This window comes from Maylandia zebra, linkage group LG6 (assembly GCF_041146795.1).
Source record: "Maylandia zebra isolate NMK-2024a linkage group LG6, Mzebra_GT3a, whole genome shotgun sequence".
Classification (NCBI taxonomy): Eukaryota; Metazoa; Chordata; class Actinopteri; order Cichliformes; family Cichlidae; genus Maylandia; species Maylandia zebra.
In genome coordinates, this window is record NC_135172.1 from 35619409 (window position 1) to 35641120 (window position 21712).

General features: G+C 42.1%; 2 protein-coding genes across 3 annotated transcripts; both read right to left on the reverse strand.

The window, feature by feature from the left end:
- Positions 1-12: 12 nt before the first annotated feature.
- ogal (O-GlcNAcase like) lies at positions 13-7612 on the reverse strand. 2 transcript variants are annotated; one of them, XM_014411957.3, is made up of 18 exons: positions 7517-7610; positions 7222-7403; positions 7000-7051; positions 6556-6653; positions 5651-5781; positions 5208-5379; positions 4994-5092; positions 4741-4880; positions 4501-4645; positions 3866-3964; positions 3521-3777; positions 3268-3442; positions 2707-2792; positions 2081-2173; positions 1907-1995; positions 1442-1562; positions 1223-1352; positions 13-472 (listed from the first exon to the last, which is right to left on the reverse strand). In XM_014411957.3, exons 2-18 carry the CDS (start codon positions 7292-7294, stop codon positions 336-338), a joined length of 2097 nt encoding a protein of 698 aa, XP_014267443.1. In that variant the 5' UTR covers positions 7295-7403; positions 7517-7610; the 3' UTR covers positions 13-335. The 2 variants fall into 2 exon arrangements, with proteins under 2 accessions (XP_014267443.1, XP_024658722.1); XM_024802954.2 differs by having other exon boundaries at positions 7222-7612.
- A 1954-nt stretch (positions 7613-9566) lies between these two features.
- si:dkey-93h22.8 (uncharacterized) lies at positions 9567-19029 on the reverse strand. The gene is made up of 11 exons (XM_004538987.6): positions 18895-19029; positions 16746-16850; positions 16505-16660; positions 14511-16194; positions 13867-13920; positions 12999-13779; positions 12723-12926; positions 12461-12527; positions 12253-12374; positions 12010-12161; positions 9567-10518 (listed from the first exon to the last, which is right to left on the reverse strand). The coding sequence occupies exons 1-11, from the start codon at positions 18988-18990 to the stop codon at positions 10418-10420; spliced, it is 3522 nt and encodes a 1173-aa protein (XP_004539044.1). The 5' UTR covers positions 18991-19029; the 3' UTR covers positions 9567-10417.
- Positions 19030-21712: the final 2683 nt, after the last annotated feature.

A 21712-nucleotide genomic window follows, 5' to 3' on the forward strand; every position in this document is an offset into this window, starting at 1 on the left:
GAAACCAAAATCTTAATGTTGCATTTGCTGTGGTATTTCGTGGCATTTATTTAACTTGATTAAATCAACAAATTCATCTAAAAAATACCTATACAGTTTCATGTCTACAAAATCAATAGTAATGCATTACACTTCACTATACATTAGTTAGTATTCAGGTTTAATCAGGCCTTTCAAAGACTTGGCAATGGGTTCAGGATCACACCGATTAACCGCCTAACGTGAAAACATTTTGAATCAGTTTAACATGCTCCAAAGTTAGCGATTAGTCACATAGCAGATGTTTATCTCCTCACTTCAAACCTGAGGAAAGTACTCGTGAGCAGTTTTTTTTTTCACAGGCTCGTTGCCATTACAAGGATGTCTTGCGGTAGCCTGTCCATCTGTACGAGTTTGAAGGAGCCCAGTTTGGAATAAAAGTCGAGCATCCTCCGATTGCTCTGCCTCAACTCACAAAAGGCTCCTCTGGACCCTAAAAGGAAAACAACAATGGTAACTTTGGAGTTTTGTAATAAAAGAAGCAGTAAAGGCTTTATGTGAAGTATTTCACAGATGCAAATATTCTGAGACTAACTTTATAATTAAGTATATATGGGGGTGTTAAAAGGAGACCATTATGCTTTTCCTTACTTTCTTCCATACATATACTGTTAGAATGGTGGATACACACAATCTTAGAAAGCATTTCAAATCATAAGGTCAGCATGTGTAAAAGTAACCCCTGTGAGCTAACAGCGTGGGCTTCAACCTGCTCAAAACACTGTTTCCTACAGTTTCTCTTTATGTTGGTGACTGCATGCATCCCTAGTATGGTCATCAAAGCCCCACCTATCTCCTGCTTAAACATTCTTTCTGAGTGGGGCAGCCAATCAGAAGAAAGCTGCCTTAAATTGAGGGTAGCTTTAAAAGACAAGAGGAGCTAAATGTCTTATTTCATACAGGATGAACCTATACACAGCATAAGATTATTATGAACTGTGATTCATGCAAAGCCACTCTACTGGAACCCAAGAACAAACACGTGGAGTTGGAAAAGACCATAACTGGGCCCTTAAACAGCAAAGCAGCTTATATTATAAACATCTATAGATATAGAATGATATTGCTCTAAATGGAACAGCTCCCCCATGTGGTTAATTTTCTGCCTCATAAACCTCAACATGTGCAGTTAGATGAGCTTCATCCAGAATGATCAAGTTCACAGTGTGAAATCTCGACCTACCACTGCTCCTGATGGAGGACAACAGCTGACCAATCATGCGCTTGGCTGGAGAAGGATCAGTGACCCGAGGGAGCATTTCCAGAGCAATCACTGAGGGGAACTCTTCAAACACTGAACCACTTACTGCCCTCTGGAGTTTGGAAATAGAATACAGTCAAGTGACAGCATTTATGGTTATACTGCATTCTAGAAAAATTTTCACATCTTGCTTTGAATCACCTGGATCTTGGCTGCAGCTGGTTTGGCATCAGTGAGGGCCAGTGCATAACCACACAGCCCGAGGTCATCCTCCAGGATAAGACCACAGAGAGGGGAAGGAGAGATTTCACCTGCTGACAGGCTGCAATGCCCCAGGGGAAAAAAATAAGATGAAGAGGAAGATCACATTCACAGAAGAAAAAAGGTTTATCATCCCAAGTAATTTAAAGTGCGTTTTAACAATATACCCGCTGTATATAAAAGATTGCTGTAGCCATCGTGACATCACTTGTTACTATCTTGGTGTTTTGAAAATAGACGTTCAAAGTGAGGGGCGGTTTTTCCTGAGAACTCGAGGAGTGATGCATGCTTCCTGCTTGTGCAACTTGTGAATCACGTGGACTTTTAATAACGAGGACCACAGTTTCCAAAAATCAACATGAGGAAAGTGGTTAGTGAGGTCACATCACTGTAGCTAACTCTTACCTGTCACTGATAAGTGGAGACTGAGCCATCAGAGCAGAGTTGCCTTCTCCTGCTTTCTGCATCTCCCTAAAAATCCTCTCTACCTCTGGCTAGAAAGAAAAAGAAATACTCCATAACATCACTCCTGAATTTTAATCGAGAGAAAACTAAACCACTGATGATCAGCATCTTCACCTTGTCCTCAGGGCAGTAGGGTCGTATGCAGTAAACTGCTGTCATGGGAGGATGTCTGAACAGGTCTCTGTTTCCATGTCCTGGCAGCATCCTCTGTTGGTGCGGAAGAAAACAGACACCAGAAACCCAAAGTTTAAAAATCAGGTGGATCTAGCATCACAAGGTGGTGCTTATATAGTATGCACTACAGATGGATGGTAACGTTAAACATGAAAACAATAAAATAAACGTTTGTGCACATAATCACTGTAGCCAGAAGCTCAGACATCAGATTGCTTTTGTTTTCACGGACTTTTTTTTTTTTTTTCTTTAAACTCTTGGACCTTGATGATGTCAAGGCACACAGCACTGGAGGCCCCGCCCACCTTTATGAAGGGCAGCCAATCAAATGAAAGCTGGCTTGAAGGGAGCGGATATAAAGCAGCTTGTTTGAGACAGTAGAAGAACCAAGGAGCTGCACCAAGGCTCAGTAACATTATTTTGAACTGTGAATAATGCAAAGCTACTCTAGTGGAGTGCAAAAATAAAATATGGAGCACAAAACATCAGCTGGAGACCTTGCCTTGTTACTGACTATTATCACTGCTGTGATTTTATATAACAACTCACTGCACTGCTTAGTTTACCTGGAATTCTCCAGACAGGCCTCCTCTGAAGCCCCAAGGTTCAGGATCATCGTTCAATAACTGGGCTGAGGGTTGGCTGTGGCCTCCTGTGGAAGGCAACACACAACAAAATATTAAAAGCTACAGTAAGCAGCTTCAGTTCACACTTTCACGCCTCATTTAACCAAAGCATAATCACTTCTCTTAAAAAGATAGAAGGATTAATCATCGAGCTGATAATCTAAATGCAGTTCCCTGCTGATTTTCATGGCTGCTGCAGTTTTTGTTTGGAAAAAAAAATGCTTACAAGCTCATCTCTTATTACAGGTAACAGTGGGAGCAGAAAATCACACAAACTGAATGAGATGCTCCAGCATTTCTTAGTTTCAGAATTCTTCAAAGAATTCAAGAAATATCTGTTTATATAGATGTAAATTTGAGTTTATTGTTGTTTATCAAGTGTTATTTTGTCCGTATTGTGATATGGATATTTTGCTACTAAGGGGTCCGCAACGTCTTCATCTATAGAGCAGTCTTTCAGTGTTGGTTTGCAATATGAGTGGAATATATTCGTTTTCTCACCTAGTGTTTTCACGTAGGCTCGAGCCAGACCGACCCCACTCTTGATGTCACAGATGTAGTTGTACAGATCGTACAGGATGCTGCGGTTCGGGGCATTTGACAGGCGGTTGAACATCTGCACCACTGCCTCACACATGTTATCGAACTGCTGGGCTCTTGAGCACCACTCTGCTGTCTGAAAAAACAGAAAACAGCTGTAGGAGGACAACATGTAGAAAAATGATCTGCGTTTGCATATAAATATAAATACTACCTTGTCTGTCTCTGCAGCTGCTGCCTGACTTTGGTTTTTGAGCCAGTCCAGCTCCTGCAGCATGGTCCTGGCTGTGGTACCGTGTTCGTAGGGCAGGTAGAAGAGGTCTGACAGCAGCTTCAGGTCATCCAGGGTCAGAGGCTCAGCTGTGTACAATGGGTTCTCCCCGGGACCAGGAATGTAGGGGCTCTCACCCATGTCAGTCTGCATGGGCTCCTCTTCTGATGACTCTTTCTTCAGGCGAGGATGACAAGGGCCTGGAAGCACAGACATACCGTGTATTAAAGTGACAACCACCCATTCATGTCTTTTAATATCATTAAACCATATTTAATAAGACTCTACCTCCTGGTTGATCTGTGCTCATGAACTCCTCCAGCCAGTCAGTGAGGGCCAGATTCAGGGCTTTCTGTGGGCTGTAGCAAGGATCCTGCTCTTCATCACCTGGAGGTGAAGGTCAGAGAAAGTGAGACAATGTTTAAGCTCCGTGACCTCACAGACAGCATGGAGTGGATTCCAGCAAACACAACGACAACACTGACAGCATTTCCTGTCAAAACTGGAAAAATAAATCTGCACCATAAATAGATGTTGATGTTGCTTCCACAGACAACAGTGATTCGGGCGGGGTGGGCCTTATGAAGCAAAAAATACTATTCAAAATATTCCAAAAAGTGCATGTTTTTATTTTTAAATATGATGTCTGACTGTCATGGCGTGGTTGTTGGTGTCAGGCAGGCTGAAGTACTCTTTGCGGAAAAAAGGAAAAGAAAAAACCTTGTTGATGCCAGAGGAGAAAGGCCAGACTGTTGGCTTTGAGCACTCCTGAAAGCATCAGGAGCAGGTTGGGTTCACTATATTATGATTGCAAATTACTTTCTACACAGTCGCTGAATGCACTTGAGGGTAGTCCTGTAATGTTTTACCTTCTACAAAAGAAAAAAAATGCATTTGTTAAATCATGACTAACAGAAACTCACCCATCTCCACATCCCTCGGTGTTCCTTCGGCAGGTGCTTTACACCATGTCGCCAGAGTGTGAACGGCCACGAAGTTTGGGTAAAACTCACAATTGGGATTTGTGAGCACTCCTTTCAGTTTTGGGATCAGATCAGTGGGTCTATCCTTTTTGAAAAAAACAATAATATATAGACACCGGAGTCATACTGGTACATACACACAATCTAACACTGTTAAAATAAAGAAGAGAAAAAAATAACCTTATAGGGTCCAAGGAAAAGCCTTTGGGGATCATAATCATTGGCATGAATGTTGTCCCAGATGACTGGTGCCCTCTTCAGGACTGAGGATACCTCCTCTATGGATTCAACTGAGATTTTGTGGGATACTACTTTTGGACCTAAATAAATGAAAAAAAAAAAAAAAAAAAAAGTAAAAACAAATGAATAATTAACCTTGGGGAAATTCAAGATCATGGAAACAGGTTCAGGCTCCGGCTGAGTGTAATCTTACCAGTCCACAGTACGTCAATGCCAGGCAGGAGCTTCTCTCCCACAGTGTTCAGGTACGAGGACTGGGTTACACTGGGCGTACAGAAGACAGCACAGTAATCTGAAGATAAAGAGTGAATCATTAAGAAACTGTTAGAATAATGTGTATTATTTTCTACCACAACGCTCCCTGTTTAACTGGACTGTAACTGGACTGGACTGTTTTGCTGTCTGACCTGTAGGACAGAAGAGAAAGACTTCGGGCTCTCCTAAGTGCATGTACACCTCGTTAGTGATGGCCACTTGAGCGTGGGCGAAGGAGCTGAAAGCCTGCTTGTCAGCTGGACACATCTCAGTCTCGATGTCGTCAAAGAGTAAAGAGAAAGACCTGCAGCCAAACTCCTTGACCTAAGGAACAAATGTAATTTCTGTCAGTGAACAGGGTCAAGTGAAAGTTAGCATCGCTTTGCTTACAGCCAAAGACATAAAAAAGGCTATTCCACCTAGAATTACACTAGCCTCTGTATAATTTTACTACCCCACTTTAAATGCATCCATTTTACTGCTAAGCGATGCGCTGTCCAAACCCTCGGAGAGCCACAAAGTGAGATACAACCAATTATAAATTATATTATATTTTTTCCTGCTGCACCCATCACCTCTGCTTCCAAAGTCCTACCTGATCTAGTTTCCTCTTCAGGGCAGCTACTTCTTTAGGGTTGGAGAAAGTAATGTCCAGACCGGGTGAGATTGCATAGACGAACTCGACGTCGTGCTGTTTCGCTGCTGATATCAGGCTCGTTAGTTGTTCTATGAAAAGAAAAGGGACAAAGAAGAAATGCTATTTGATGATGCAGTTCACAAATTCTGTTAATGATCCCTTTACTTCCCATCAATGAACAGATTTAAAACAAAGAGTTAAAGTGACATGGTTTAACCTTAGATTTAGCTGCTTTTGTGTCTGCGGGGAAACTTTACGAGCATATACAGGTGGGTCTGAAGTCCACTGACTTGATGAGGGGTCATCAAAAACATGATAATTTGAAAAAGGTTAAACATCAAATCGTCTTCACTGCACTTCAGATTGTAATGTTTTTGATAACATCCAGACAGTCGACCCAAAGACACTTTAAACACGTCTGAGGAGATAACAATGAGTCGTAAGGGGATGAGTTCGGAAGAGCTGACAACTGCAAAATGACCAAACTTTTATTATTTTATGTGTTTTAATTTACTTTTATTGTTTGGGGCTCAATTTATAACCAGTTTTGCACGACTATTGAATGAGGACTCAGATATGCACACGTAAATTTAAACACATAGTTTCAGTTCCATTGCAGTTAACTGGACGTTGCAAATTAGTAAGTTGTCTGAGGAGGAAATATAGTACAGATTTTTTATTTAAATGAGCATTTGTTAAGGTAGCGGACTATGCATGGAGGCACAACTGCTCTGCTAATAGATCAGGGAATTAGTCAGTGTTACTTTTAAAATTAAAGACAGGTGCAACTGAATTTCATCTGCTTCCAAGACCAGAAAGATTTTTGTGGTTTTGAATTATGAATGTGATACGGTGAGACTCACCCGCCTCCTCAGCAGCATACAAGTCTCTCCAGTACATCCTGTGTTTGTAATCATCCTTGGGGGCGTACAGGTATGTGTTCAAACCCCACTTCTGTTCCCTGCAAAACCAAAATATTATGCCAGAGGTTAGAAATTCTCAGTGCAACATTTCTAAATGTTGGTGCGCATCCTGATCACAATAAAAGCTTCTAGTAATAACAGAAAATAACAAACGAAATTGCCAGTGTAAGAGAAACTGTGACAAAAGCAATGCAAATCACCTGCATGTCATTTCATTCATGCAAATGATTCAGCGCAACTACTTTTGGATATTTAAAAAATAAATAAATACATGAATATGAATACAGCTATATTACATATGTCAAAATCAGCAGCTGCTGTTATTACTTTCAGGAAGTGTGTTCATCATTTCCAGTTCTTCGCTTGGTGCCTAAGACCACATACCTCTTAAACAGTTCTGTTCTTTGCTCCATAGTCCACGGCCGCCCATAAAAGCCTGTAACAAGCAAAGGTCGACTTACACTTCAAAACGCGTCATCTTACCAAAAGTGATCAATGCATGATTGATTAATCAGATGCATTTTAAAGCGGGCAGCTGGAAGCATTCAAGAACCTGTAATCTAGCGGAGCCGCGGTGTTTGGGCCCCTGATTCCGGGTCTGCTCACCTTCTACTACGCCGCTGATGAAGCGCCCAGTCCCGGTGACAGGCTGTCGCTTGGTACTGTCCGGTTTCGACATGTTTTCCTGTAATATTCAGTCTCTTCCTGCTTTTTGACTTTAACAGTGCTCAGTCTGCAGCCCCAGCTGTGACACGGCGATACTGACAGTCATGCTTCTGCACGCCAACCTTTGAATTGATTCGCATTTACTGCACCTTATTCTCACGCCTGCGCAGTAACAGTCGGGTTAAATACCTGCAGCATTGCGCAACATCGCGCTAACGCCAATAAATGTCCAAACCTGTAAATGGTCGAAACAGAATCGCAGCTATTGTTTGGTGCGGATAACTGAAGTTCAGCTCATATTCAGACGCATGTGTCTGACTACCGGGTGGACGTCTTAAAGGGACAGTGTGCCCACAACTTAAAGGGACAACACACCAAAAAAAACACGCAGGATGCCACAGGAGTTCAGTATCTTCTACTAACTTTTACAGTTTTAATTTCAACATACCCGGTAGTTTGTTAATTTAGTTTCGAGAGGATTTTTTTTTTTTTTTTTTGCTTCGTTTTAGTTTTTATTCTTTAAATTTTTTTATTTTATAGCTTAGGTTTTATTAGATTTAGTCTTCTTAATTATAGAAATATGTAACAAGCAACCTTATTAAGTACACCTGTCCAGCAGCTGCTTGTAAAGGTGGGTGAATCGATCCAAGCATCTATACCAAAGCTGGTCTTGGTGTCTAACGTGACAGGATCGATATTTTGTTTTTATCTTTGAAGTTCAGCATGTAGCCCACTAAAGAGTTTTAAATAAACGGTTTTACTCTTCTTCTTCTTCTTTTTTTTTTTTTAATGAAAAACATCTAACTCAAGATCTGAACAACGTCTGAAACTTTCTGTGTTGATTGTCACATCTATTTTATTTACAGCCTATAAGACATTTACAGATTGACCCAAAGTGATTTAGAGAAAGGCACATTTATATTCCAGGTAAAGCGGAAAGAGTGAAAGGTGTGGTTTTTGTATTAATCAATAATTATTGTGGATAGTAAAAATCACCTACCCTTAATATGTGTTCAGAATTTGCACATTAGTGATCCCATAAATCATGACACAATGCTGGCACATTGATAAGCTGCGTTTATAGATTAAAAGTATCTGTATCGGTACCGCTATTGGTAGTACTGGCCCTGTATTTACTTGGTATCAGATTGATACCAAAATTTGTAGTATTCCACAGCAGTTTATGTAAATAGCCAATCACACTGCAGAAAATCAATGCATTTAGGCCTCTAGACACGATCAAGGCAACCCTCTGAAGTTCAGACTGAGCAACAGTTCAAACATGGCTGGTTGTGCCAGAAGTGCTGGTAATTTTCCCGCACAAACGCCTGGAGGGTTTAGAGGGATGCTCTCTTGGTGAAAATGCCTTGTTGATGGAAAAGTCAGCGGAGGATGGCCAAAAATAACCATTTGTTACAACCAAGGTATGCAGAAGAGCATCTGTGAACAGACAACCTGTTGAACTTAGGTGAGCTACAGCAGCAGAAGACCACGGCAGTGCCACTCCTGTCAACTCAAAGAACAGGAAACCGAAGCTACAGTTTGTAGGGAAACACAAAAATGGGAAAATGGAAGACTGAGAAAATGTTACCTGATCTGATGAGTCTCACTTTCTGCTGTAACCTTCAGATGGTAGCGTCAGAATTTGGCATGAAAGCAGCAAGTCTCGTATCAATGGCAGGATGGATCCAATGGCCTTATATCACACTCCCTTATCTTTTCTGAGGCACAAATTGCAGTTCTTCTTGGTAGTTAATTACTGAAATAAACTGTCTAGATCTTTGCATATAAATCAGCAAACTCTTAGGAGATCGCCCAAAGAACTCCCACTCCCTCTCCTGAGTGTGTGGTTTTGCGAATGCATCATCAGGCTAATTTTACTTTTGTCCACAAAATTGCTGGCCCTAGTTTTTTGAAGCCAGGAGAGGATTTTGTGGCGTCGGAAACTAAGTACTAATCCTAAGTACTGTGATGATGTTAAGATATGTGAACAGTCTATAACAGTAAAAACACCTTCGGGAGCTCAAAATCTCAATATATCAAGTCTCCACAGATAATTGGTGCTTTCTAGTGATTCTAAATGTAATTTTTTTTTAATATGCCAGCAATTTAACTAGAGGTGCAGTCACTATCAGTAGCTGCAGTCCAGAATCACAGGTTTGAATCAGAGGTTTTTTAAGGAATTTTTTAAAATGGGGTCACTGCATAGACCAAAAAAATCACTTGTGTGGGCCCACGGGAAATTATTTTTATCAGAAATAAATTTCACACTTGATGACAATCACTTGAAAATTCAACAGGTTATGATTTTAATTGTCAACCAACAATTAAGGAGACCCCCCTGAAAAACATAGCAGCCAGATTAATGCACAAGATGAAACTGAGGTAATGCAGTGTGGTTACAGCCATAAACATTGTTTATTCTATGTAAAGAGCAATATATCACACCCTTTATTTCAAGCTCACCAATGGAAAGTAAAGCAGTGGAGCAAACCACTGTCTGCCACAATTATCTGGATCTGGTTCAACATCAATATGATGTCACCAAATTTTTCTTGTTTAAGTTTGGTATATGTTTGTGAAGATATAATCCTAAATGTCTAATAAACTACTAGAACAGATCCAAATGTGGACCTACTGGAAAAGTGAACCCCTTCTACATTAGTCCAAGCCCTCAAAAACGTTCATTTAAATCAGTCCGGAACAGCAAAGAAACACACAAATCAACACAATAACAAAAGCTCCTTGTCAGAGGTAAATATCTACATGAAAATATCTAATCACTCAAATTAACCCAAGTAAACAGAAAAACAATAAATTGCCTTTTTTCCCTATACAAACTTTTCTCAGTGCTCTGGAATGCCATAAAAACCTTGTCTCACATCAAGTGCTACATGTCAACTTTGCACACGATTAACTGCATGCATACAAGTGCTACATGTTTGTACATATAAACTGTACACATAAAAACCTTCATGCATTTACAATATAGTTTAGCAAAACATGAAAACTTATAACAAATTTTTCCCATGCCAGTATGAGCACAATGCTCTGAGGTTTGTGGAAAAACCCCCCCAAAGCAAACGCTTCCATCTTTTCTTCCAGGCTTGTGCTGCCGTTCGTCCTCTCGGCTCTGCTACGTCTTTAATCCTCTCTGAGCCTGCTTCAGCAACGAATCAAAGTCGAGGTCCTCAAACTTGGTCCTGGAAGGAGACGCTTCTGCGTCTCTGTTTGCATCTGAGAAAGAGAGGGATGTGCACATGTTCACTGCTGTGTTCAACAAGGTGATGAGGGTGTCCGCGATGTGTATTACAATATAGTGTGAGAGCACTGTAGCAAATACAGCTTTTGTGAAGCTTCAAAATTTCAGTTTATGATAACACTGTTGCACTGTAACTCTTGACCAGCAGTGACACTGGCCCTTAATCCAAGTGCTTCATCTGTCTGCGGAGGCTGCGTGATAACCCACTCTGCCCTCCTTCCCTCTCAGCCTGTCTGTGTGGCCATTCTTTTCTATGAGCACTGGAGAGGATGTGTGCCTTATTTTCAATCAGCAGCACCTGGGCCCAGAGCGCCGGTGCTCTACAAAAGTCAATAGGGATTAGTTGCTGGGTGGCTCTCCTCCCTGAAGCCTGGAATGTTTATTTTAAACCAAACAGCCCTTCTAAGAAATACTAGAGCTGCTTAAAAAGAGCAACAAGCCCGTTTACTGGACCTGTGTGGATTCAGATACAGATGCACCTTCACCTTTACGAGGTGCCTCGGGCACAAAAAGTTAGAAAATCACTCACCTAATCAATTTATAACTTACACTAGTTACACCATCATCATTCATCTTTCTGATTAAGGTTTTCAGCTGTACACAGCGGTGCTGTTGGAGTGCTCTATTCTCACAGAAGTGAGTGGACTGTCATGATAGACTCGAATCGAACATGCTAGTCCTGCTGGAAAGTCATGAGGTGTTTTAGCAGTTGGTTTCTGTTTGTAATGAAACAGATTAAATGTGCACAATTATCATATATGACACCAATTTTAATTCCCAACCCAAAGAGATGACCCACACTGTACAGGTTGGGACACCTCTGGGGTGGCATCTTTGGCTCTGCAATTAAAGAGCATAAACAACAGTTGACTGTGTTGGGTATAAACCCCCTTTTTCCTGTGCTGAACATCTCAGCCTCATGTCTGAACGAGTACTGTGGTTTCTTTCTTTTTTTTAAATGCCTGAGAGCAACTTTCAATTTTAATCTGTTGGATTTAGTCACAATGTCACATCTCTACAACTTCAATTATTTTTTTTGGTTGTCTGGCTACATTTAATATGATTTCATTCAACTTCTTTTTTTCCTTTATTCTGGTAGAATAAACCAAGCGTGTTTCAGCCTGTCCATTCTCACACAGCTATTATAAGGCCGGGCTTTTATTCCCTTGCGGACGCCACAGATGAGTAGTTGTTCTTATTATATTTGTAGACCTTAGCTTGAAGCCTGCATGTGCTGCTGGTGCTCTTATACTGTGCAGAATACACAGTATACTGTCTGTACAGTCATAACAAATTGAAGGATACAGCATGTGTAGGTTCACCTGCCGTTTCATAACACAGTAGTTTTTAGGGCAATTTTTTTTAGTCTTTTCCAGATAAATTTTTTGTTTTTTATCGATTTGTCCGGTAACTCTCTCCTTTCACTATAGTGTCGTGTTTGTCTTGGCTGTTGGTGTTAGACCTACCAAGATCCGTGTAGTTTGTATTACAAAACTGCCGTCTTCCACCAAAGCAGATGTCAAAGGGCAGCTCATCAGGTTGCCGTAGTTTCCCACCATTATCGATGGCTGCGAAAGCATCTTCCATGTTGTAGAAAGTAACGAAGGCATAGTGGTCACTGTGGGAACCAAAGATGTTGAGTTTAATGGTGACCCATTTCACTGTAAAGCCAATAAAAAACGTGTTAAACTGTAATGGTGCATGCTTACCCCCTATCTCTGAAGTGAAGTGACACACACTCCACCTCTCCAAACTGAGAGAAGCGTTCTCTCAGTTCATCGTGAGTCATGGACCTGCGGATGCGGCCGACGTACACCACCCGGCGCTCGTCCTGTGTGAAAGAATTAAATGCGATATAGTTACCGCCCACTGGAAAAGCAAAAAAAAATATCAGTACGTCAGATGAGTTTTACTCACTATGGCTTTCAGTTTCTGAATCCTTATCTCATGCTCTCTCCTGAGCTTCCTGGACTCTCTGCTGCTGCTGCACGGACGAAGAAAATGGAGAGTGAGATTTTGCTCCCACTGAATGTGTCAGTTATCGCATAAAATCAGGGGCAACGACAAGTCAGTGCGATTGTTCTTTATGTCAAAAGTTCGCACTAGTTCTCTAGCAGTTAGCAACAATTGCACTGTATCTGAACTGGATGGTTACAGCTCATCAACAATATTCACTGACCTGCAAAAGTCTCTCCACCGCTTACAGCATATTTGTGGAGATGGCGACCGAGACCGGGATGTGGACCGGGACCAAGATCTGGACCGTGATCTGCTGTATCTTGGTGTACAGCACCCTGACCTGTACCGCCGAGGAGGGGATCGGGACATGGAGCAAGAGGGGGACGATGAACACGAGCTGCTCTCTGAACGCTTGCGATGGAGCCTGCAAGATAGACATATTGTAGCCACAAAAGGCAAAAGCTCAGGCTGAACGTGAATGATAGAAGATGAGTACCTTAATCTTTTTGGAGAGCGAGATGAAGAGCTGGATGAGGAAGAAGAAGAGGAGGACCGGGAGCTGGAGCTTGAATCGGACCGTGGTGATCTTCTCCTGTATCTCCTCTTCTCTCTGCCTCTGACAGGAGGGCTGGGTGGAGGTGTCGGGAAGGTGCATGGAGCGGTCTTGTCTTCACTCCTCCCACGATCTTCTTTGGCAGCACAGTCTGCAAACTGCAGAGCTCTGTCTGTGGTCTCTGATCTGGCCCTGGGCTGATTGAACTGATGCTGCAGCACTGACTGTGTTTTAACAGTTGTAATCTGGTTCTTCTCTTCACCTGCAGCTTGCGAACCCTGGGTCATCACATGGTGCTCATTTGTGGTTTGAGAAGCATCCTTGAGTAAACGGGGCTTAGCTCTGCTACGCTGAGAAGCATTTACAGGAGAATGATCTACAGAGCCGCAGTAATCGTGATCGGCAGATACGTGCACAAATATGTGGGAAGAAGCAAGAGCTGCAGCTGACTCTGACTGAGTTGTGTGAGTCTTCCTGGACGGCAGAGGACGGGGGTCAATTATCTGAATAGCCTTGGATGGAGGATTTTTCCGTCTTGCAGGCTGCTTAGTGCTCAGAATGATTTCAGTGCTGAGGGGCTCAGGGATATCCACAGCCTCCAACACTTGGAGTTTCTGACTTTCTGCAGTGCTTAAAGATTCAAGTGGTCCCACAGAGGACATCGCCGTTAATGAAGCAGCACGGAGAAGCGCGGGCTCGTTCTCACAAACTCTCTCTTCTTTAGCTGGAGGAGGAAAAATAAAAAGAGGTTATGTATCGCAGGACGTGAGCCTCCATAGTACACCGCTGCTAGTAATCTGACAAAATTCACCTTGTGTTTCCTCAAACTGCTCCAACAAGCTGGTCAGATCAGTCGCTTCAATTCCTGATGAAAGAAAGAACAAACGTGAAAAGATCGCTTTGGAAGATGCTCGCCTTTAGTTCTCTCACACTCCTATCATCATCACATTTAACTCAAAACAATAACAACACCATGTAAGCTCAAAATCCTTGGGCTTTCTTATTAATATGTTCTATGAGAAAACAGTAAAAATGAAGACTGAATCTTCTAGTATGCAGAGTTTTTTGGACAGCCTTTAACTTTGCATGCGTCTCCTGTCTGCACACCTGTCTCCACGTCATCGTCCCACACAAGTTTTACCAGTTTTTCCTGGTAGTTCGCAACATGTTCCTTTCCTGCTTTTGTTGTGGAAAGCAAACAGCTTATAAGTGCTCTACTGCCGCACTGTGGTGATCGCAACATAGTATATACTAGCAAAAAAAAGAGAAAGTATGCTTCCTGGCACAAAACATAAAAAATAGCTGTTGTTTTAAATCAGGCATATTTTGCCTTTGAAAATGTTTTCCCCAGATTCCAGTCTTTAAGTCGAGCTAACTGGCTGCTTCTACATTTATTTCACAGTCAATCAACTTCTGTATATTTCCTAAAATGTGAAACTACTCCTTTGTGTTTACCTGAGTCAGCTGTTGCTCCCTGCACTCTGCACCTGGATTGAGGAGGTGGTGGTTCCTCAGGGGGACTCATACTGTGGGTTAGGACCTCGGTTACTGCTCCAGAATCTATGTGAGTGAGGGGCTGACTGAAATGTGGGCTGACAGAGGAACATTTTACTGGTCTCTGTGCGTCAGGACTCGGTGCCTGTGGAGTTTCTGGTAAGCGCTGGGGTCCTTTGGGTGGGCTCAGACTGCATTTTTGAATGTGTGATTTTATGCCCTGTGAGTTTTCTTGTTCCTGAGAGATATAGGAATCATCTGCTATTTCACTAAATGCTGTCTTCGTATCCTGAAGTGGTGCAATGCTCTCTTGGCTATAATCTTTGATTAGAGGTGACACCTGGGGATTTAGCTCTGAGGAACATGTCTGTCTCTGAAGAGGTGCAGCTGAGGATTCAGTGTGGAGTTCTTGAGGCTGTCTGTTGCTCTGCAGGCTTGAATCCCTGGACAGAAACTCCACTTTAGGTGCTGATGAAGAGTTGGAAGTGGATGGTGATGCTGCCTGAAGAACTGGCAGGGAAAGGAGGACAGGATTTGGGGGGTCACTACTAAGTATTGTTGGCTTCTTCACTGGACTTTTCTGGCTTTCATGAAGAATGTCCGGCAGTGGACTGGCAGGCGAGAGGACTTTGGATTCAGTCCTTTGGTGATTTAGTCTGCTGTGATTTACATAAGTGGAAGATTTGGCTTCTGAGGAGTGAAGCTTGCGTGGTGAAGAGGCAAGATGGGATGACTTGAAATCAGGTTTACGGGGGTCTGGGTAGTGATGCGGCATCTTAGGTTTGCAGCCGTTTTGTTTCTGCAAACAGAGGATGGGGGTCAGCTCCTTAGGGGGCTCAGGAACAGAGGGCCACTTGGTAGTGTAGTTCCCCTGTTTCTCTACCAGGGGTTGTCTCTTCTGGCGCAGCTGTCTGTACTGTTGGAGGCTGAGTGATCTGGCCTTTGTCTGAGCTTTAGGCTGCTGGTCCTCAGTTTTGTTATAATTTACCTCCGAGGACGTTGCTGAGGCTTCAATTGCTGGATTTTCAAGTGTGTTTGTGCTGTTCAGTGGAAGTGACTCACTTTCACTAGTATGGCAATTTGTGGGATCGCTCTCATTTAATCCATTTTCCGATTCATCCAATGAAGCCACTCGAACGGGGCCAAAGCTCACTCTTTTCTTCCCTTTGGATGGGGGTGATCTGGAGTTTCCATTCAACAGCACGCTCTTCAGGACTTGCCCGCTATCTCTTCTTTCATCTACCTCATCTCGTATCTTGGTCTCTCTTACAGGCGCCTCGTCATCAGATACTACATTTATCTCTTCATCACTGTCTCCAGTTGGTCTTTCGTACTTCCACACCTCTTCCTGGGAGAATATGGTGGGATGTGTCCTCGGCTGATCCCCTTCCTCCACACGAAGCTTCAGACAGTAGGGATGCATGAGCTTCACCAGGCTGACGAGAGAAGTCGAGGTAAAAACCTCGACTTCGGCATCTGCCTTTTTATTTTTGGGATGAAACATCTGGCCTTGTAGCTTAAACATCTGTGACAGACCGCTTTTCTCTAGTTTGCCCCCCTCGCCTTTCTCCCCATCACTCTGAGTTGTGGATGCTGTAGTTGGTGTTTTAGATCTTGGTCTAAGTCTCTGAGCAAACGATGATCCCTATTAAAAATGAGAGAGAGGGGTCTCAAGATCTCATACTGCATCTGCTGCGAGTAACATGTCACTTCCTTCCTACCTAAACACAAGTTACCATGGTGATCTAAAAGAGCTGAAGTTGTGACATAGAAAAATCTTTATTTTATTTACAGACACCTCACTAACACACTAATCCTGCTTTGTAAATTTCCACATTAGCTGATCATCATTAGCTTCATGATGAAACAGTCGAAACGCTTCTCCTACTTCTTCTCTGATTACTAGAACAGACTGTGGACAATACAAGTAATTCTTCATTCTAGTTTCTACTCACCACGGTGTTGTCCCTGTACTCTGCCTGGCTGAGGAACTTGGTGTCTGGCAGGGTGTCGAAAGGAGACAGAGTCCTGCCGTCATCCTCCACACAATCCAGCATCTCAGTCAGGGCGGACAGCAGGCGCTCGCTTTCTTCCTCAGCTCTGCTCTTGCACTGAAGCGAGAACGCCAAATCAAAATACATACACAGCCAGTGTGACTGAGTGAAATCATTTAGATGAATCTGCTTTGACTCTGACCTCCGATGCAACAGTGGAGTCTTCCAAGATGGCCAGGATGGAGTGATCCACACAGGACTGTGTGTCCATGTCCACGCCTTCCACACCTGCCCTGCTCAGGACTGGCTGTAAACACAGGCATGACACTTCAATGTCCATGTTATACTGATTTGCATGCACACACATTAGTATATTTACACCTCCTGCTTAATAAAAAACAAAAACCCCAAAACACTCATTTCCCTGGGTGTGACCAAAAGATCAGGAAGCATGACTCTAACTCCAGAGCAAAAACAGGAAGTCCCAGTTCTGACAAAAGTTCAAAAAACTGTGATCAGATCTGATACTTGACTCATGTTTAAAAAGCGAGTACTTGTCTATCACACATAAACCCATACTGACTTACGTATCGTCCTAAATGAAATGCTGTTATTACAGAACATGATAGTTTGATTGCTTACTGCACTCAGCACTATCTGAAGCATTAGAGCAGCTGAATGGTGGTGCAGCTAAGTTGTTTATTAGTTTGTGGAATACAGCGGTTGTGACTAAAATATTAAGACTGTCCATAATGTTGTCCATTTCAGGGTTTAACATAATCAACATCTCAATGACTGTGGGCCAGTAAAAAAAAGGGCATCACATGGACAATAGTAATGGACCACATCTCTTAATCTTCAGGTGTGTTCAGTCCTTCTGCCAAAGGTGCAGAAAATCAAGTATCTAGTGAAACATTTACAAACATTCGCGAAGAACAGTTTGCTGTAAAGAGCTTGATGAATTTGAGTGAGCTGCTGTAATAGGATGCAAACCTTTAACAACTCAGTTTGCGACATTTCTTCTCTCCCAGATTTTCCACAATCAACTGTAAATGGTATTACTGCAGAGTAGAAGCATTTAGAAACTTAGCTCAGCCACGTAGTGTCAGACCACGTAAAGTTACAGAGCGGGTCGCTGAGGTGCACAGGGCACAAAAGTCTCACTGCTCTGCTGACTCAGTAACTCCACAGGACCAAACCTCCTCTGGCATTAACATCAGCACCAAAACGGTCCACCAGCAGCTTTTTCTTACATCATTATTCACAAAATATTTTTTTCTAAACTGCGTCTTTGGATAGCTTAAACATAAATGAAGCCATCCTTAACCACTCCCACCCACCACCTCATTACTATACAACGAATAACTCAATCAAGAAGCTGGTGAAAGGAAAGGTGCCTGTGTTACGTTGGATACTGGGTCTAATAATTTGACCTAAGAAACCCTATAAAATACTATTTATTTTTTAAAGATTTAAATCTGTGACAGCACACTTATAACTCACTGGGAAGCAGGAGTGCGCATCTTTGTTTTAATAGTATTTCATGTTATTAACAAACTTTGCCTATTTTTTGTGGCCGCTGTTTAAAAGACCCCTGCAACTTTTTTAGGCTCTAAATGTGATTATGTGGCTCATGCTATTAAATCAAGAACTGTGTGGGGTATTTAATCGATATACTATAACTAAACACAAAGAGGAGCAGACACTCAGTCAGACAGCAAAGGATTTCTCTTAAAGGAAAGAACAGGAAAGTGAAACCTCAGTTTTTAAGATCAAGTTGTGATGAATGAGTAGGAAGCCGGCTACGGCCCTAGAGGCGGGTGTAACATCTGTACAGCACCTCTGGGAAGTGAAGCAGCTCTCATTTCCTGCACTCCTCTAACCAAGCATTTGCTTGACAGGGCAGCGGTTCATTTCAGTGCCTGGAAATATGTTAAAATTAGGCTTCCGGCAGTCAAGCAAGGACAGCAGCTGGGGGATAGTTGAGGGAAATAAAGCAGCGTGGGTCGTACGGAGGGCGATGCCTTATCTGAACATCTTGTACCTTCGCGGGAACTCACCGGCTTCCCTCCGTTTAAACGTCCAAACTAATAAACATCAAACTAGACACGAACAGCCTCATTAACTAGCTTGTCATTTAGCATTTCCCGCATCCAAACCGTCCAAATGACAGGCGGATCGATCCGCTCCCTGATCACTACCTGAGTAGTACTACGAGCTCGTTTCAGCCACGTGTCGTTATTCGCGCATGTGGCCTCGAGAGCAGGGGATACACGCCCGACTAATGCACCGAAACCCGCCACTATGCGGTCTATTTTATGACCGATGAGCTAAAGTGAGGAAACCGGTACCTCGTTGGGGGTGTTGCTGGCCATAAAGTCGCTGTTGCCGGCATTTACTTCCCCGTCTTTCCCCCTCCACCGCGCCGCCATCTTGCCTCTCCACATGGTCCGCTGGCAGGCCGGAGGGAGACACGTGGTCACCGGTTGGAAGCGCGCGAAAAGCACTGATCTGAGATCGGATTTAACTACGTTAATCAGAGCGAGGACGCGAGTAGAAATCAGATCCCAGGTCAGCTGTCTGCTCGTCACGTTTCTCATTGATTATTAATTAGTTTTAGCTTAAAAAATAGTTTTAGTGACCCACAAAGCGAGACGAATTAGGGACAAATAAAGGAAGCGGGTTTTGACAATGAAAGGTAAAATAAAAGGCAGCTTATTAAAGGAATCGTTTTTCTTTTCTTTTTACAGGATCGTATTCAGAAGCACTTAAATGTTTCTGGACTGCTTTCATTCCACCCAAATTATAATCAATTCAAACAAATAAGTAAAAAATTAACTTATTAAAAGTTGATTCTTGTTACAGGTTTAAATTTTTCATTCATTAGTTATTGCTCAAAGAGACACCTTGTGGCGGAAGAGTCTTGTTACAGATGTTATGTACAAATATAGATATAAGCGATAAAAAATGTGAACTCTCTATAAAAAAACAAGTTATAAAACCAATACACTCAAAGTGAAATGTTAAATTAAAATTAATTATTCTAATATGAATATAAGTGAAAATGGTCCAGGTAGGAGTGATTTCCTGTTCCAATGATAAAATATACCTGATCCACATCAGTATCTATCTAGTGAAGTATCTAGCAAAGTGAAAGCACTATTCAGGATTTCTGGCTCTTTAACTGATACCTTTCTTCTTCTTAATTTGTTCCCTAGGTTTTGCATTAAGATTTCATGAGGTACCCTACCACTGCTGTAAGAAGACCCATCCTCACAGCCTCCATAGTCTGGCCTCGCTGCTCTTCTTGCTCCCTGCTGGCTCTGGAGAAAAGATCTCACTTTGTGCAGAGAAGGACACATGCCACACAAATATGTATAATTTATAAAGTAGCATTTTAGCAAAATAAAGGCAGAAACAGTCAGATACAGCTCAGGCTGCCTGACATTTGTTTGAATCTGTTTTATGGCATGAAGCTTTGATGGAGAGAGCACTAATGGTGTAAGTGGGAGTTATCTTCTAGTGCTTTATTATCGCTGGTGTTATAATTGCTGAGAGTGTGGTAAAAATATCAGTGCAAATGTTCGGCATCAGCGGCTTCATAAAATGTTAGATACCATAATAAGCTACATTAAAACTCAGTTCTTGAAATGGTGACTGTAACCTCCTGGTTTCTGCCCCATCTACAAAACAGGCTAACTGATTGTGCGCATGTTCAGACATCACAATATTTGCTTTGCCAGTACTTTTCCGTTAGAGATTAACAACGGTTTTACTAACTTGTTTAACTTGAAATGGGACCTTTGTGAGGTCCAGTTTTTCCAGTTTAGTCTTCACGTGGACTCGAGGCCACAGAAAGCTTTAAATGAGTTTGATTGATTGTATTTATTGCTTGTTACTCATACAGTTCGGTGTGATTGATGCTTTGTTTCGTTTCTTTCCTCTTCATCTTGTGCAGCTCCACATCATGTTAAGTCATATATGAGAAATTGTTATTATACATCTGAGTAATAAATACAACTGCTCAAATCAGTATTTTCAGCTGTGGTTGATTACATTTGCATATTCAGTACATCAACTATGTGCTTTCCTCTTGTTTCCTTTTCTGTTTACTGTTACACTTTGTTTCTATTTGATTATGAAGTTGAGCCAATCATCGCTCAATCATTTCTGCAGGAGCTGAAGAGTTTGCTTGGTTTTGTCTGTTTGTTGCCTCTGTCTGCACCATAACCAGATGAGGGTGGCCGTCAGTAGTTATAATGTCTCCCCATTTTGTGTGAGTCTTCACCTGCATGTGATGGCAAATACACGAAGCTTCAGACTCTGTTCAGGTGTGGCTATATTATATTTTTAGTTTATTAAGGAACTCCCTGATCTGTCTGACTCTGCTAGCCATTTGCCTCATTGCATGTGAATAAGCTGGGAAGAGGAAATGAAATAAAGAGACCTGGACTCTTATTACCTAATAAATAATAAGCTTTAAAAATAGAGATCTTTATTCACTTTTTTATTCACTTTATTCACCTGGTTAGCACTAAGTGCAGGATTTAACACAAAGGTCTTTTGTAAATGTAAATGTTAGATCTCCACCAGGTGAGAAGAAGCTAACCGCCCACCCACCCAAGTGCTGAACTAACTCATAAAACCTATGCGACGAAGCACACTATGAGCTTTTCATAACTGACTGGATATTTTACGTAAAGGAGACCAGTGGTTTTAAGATAAACTGCCTAATTATTCGTTTCTGTACAAGCCAGAGGAGAGATATGCAGCTGAAGGTCAAAGTTGTTGTGCACACATCAGATCCTTTTTTAAAAATTGTGCACAAGTTGTCAAGCTGTATTTCCTTGAGAGTGTGGTGCTAATTCTTCTAATATATTATCCCAATAGAGCACCTCTCTCCCAGACTACAGGCTTGCTTGTATTTTCCAGAATTTCCAAAAATAGAGTGGGAGGCAGGTTTCAGCTATCAGACTCCTGTTCGTGGAACCGGCTCCCAGTTTGGCTGCAGGAAACAGACACCCTCACTACTTTCAAAATGGGGCTTCAGCTGTCTTTTTCTTTTAATAAAGCTTATATTTAGGGCTCAATCTGGTGACTGTAAACCATTTTTAACTATGCTGCTATAGACTCAGACTGCTGGAGGATTTCCCATAATGTACTTTTCAC

Bases quoted from the DNA above. Each gene is read 5' to 3' on its own strand.
- si:dkey-93h22.8 (XM_004538987.6), bottom strand. From the start codon at position 18,990: ATGTGGAGAGGCAAGATGGCGGCGCGGTGGAGGGGGAAAGACGGGGAA. The intron at 12,528-12,722 runs GTCAGTGAATAT...TCGTCCGTGCAG, and splicing joins CGGTGGAGAGACTTTTGCAG to CAGCAGCAGAGAGTCCAGGA. The intron at 12,375-12,460 runs GTGAGTAAAACT...TCTTTCACACAG, and splicing joins TTCAGAAACTGAAAGCCATA to GACGAGCGCCGGGTGGTGTA.
- ogal (XM_024802954.2), bottom strand. From the start codon at position 7,294: ATGTCGAAACCGGACAGTACCAAGCGACAGCCTGTCACCGGGACTGGG. The intron at 5,380-5,650 runs GTAGGACTTTGG...TTTGTTCCTTAG, and splicing joins TGAAGAGGAAACTAGATCAG to GTCAAGGAGTTTGGCTGCAG. The intron at 3,443-3,520 runs GTAGTATTTATA...CTGTTTTTTCAG, and splicing joins CAGCTGCAGAGACAGACAAG to ACAGCAGAGTGGTGCTCAAG.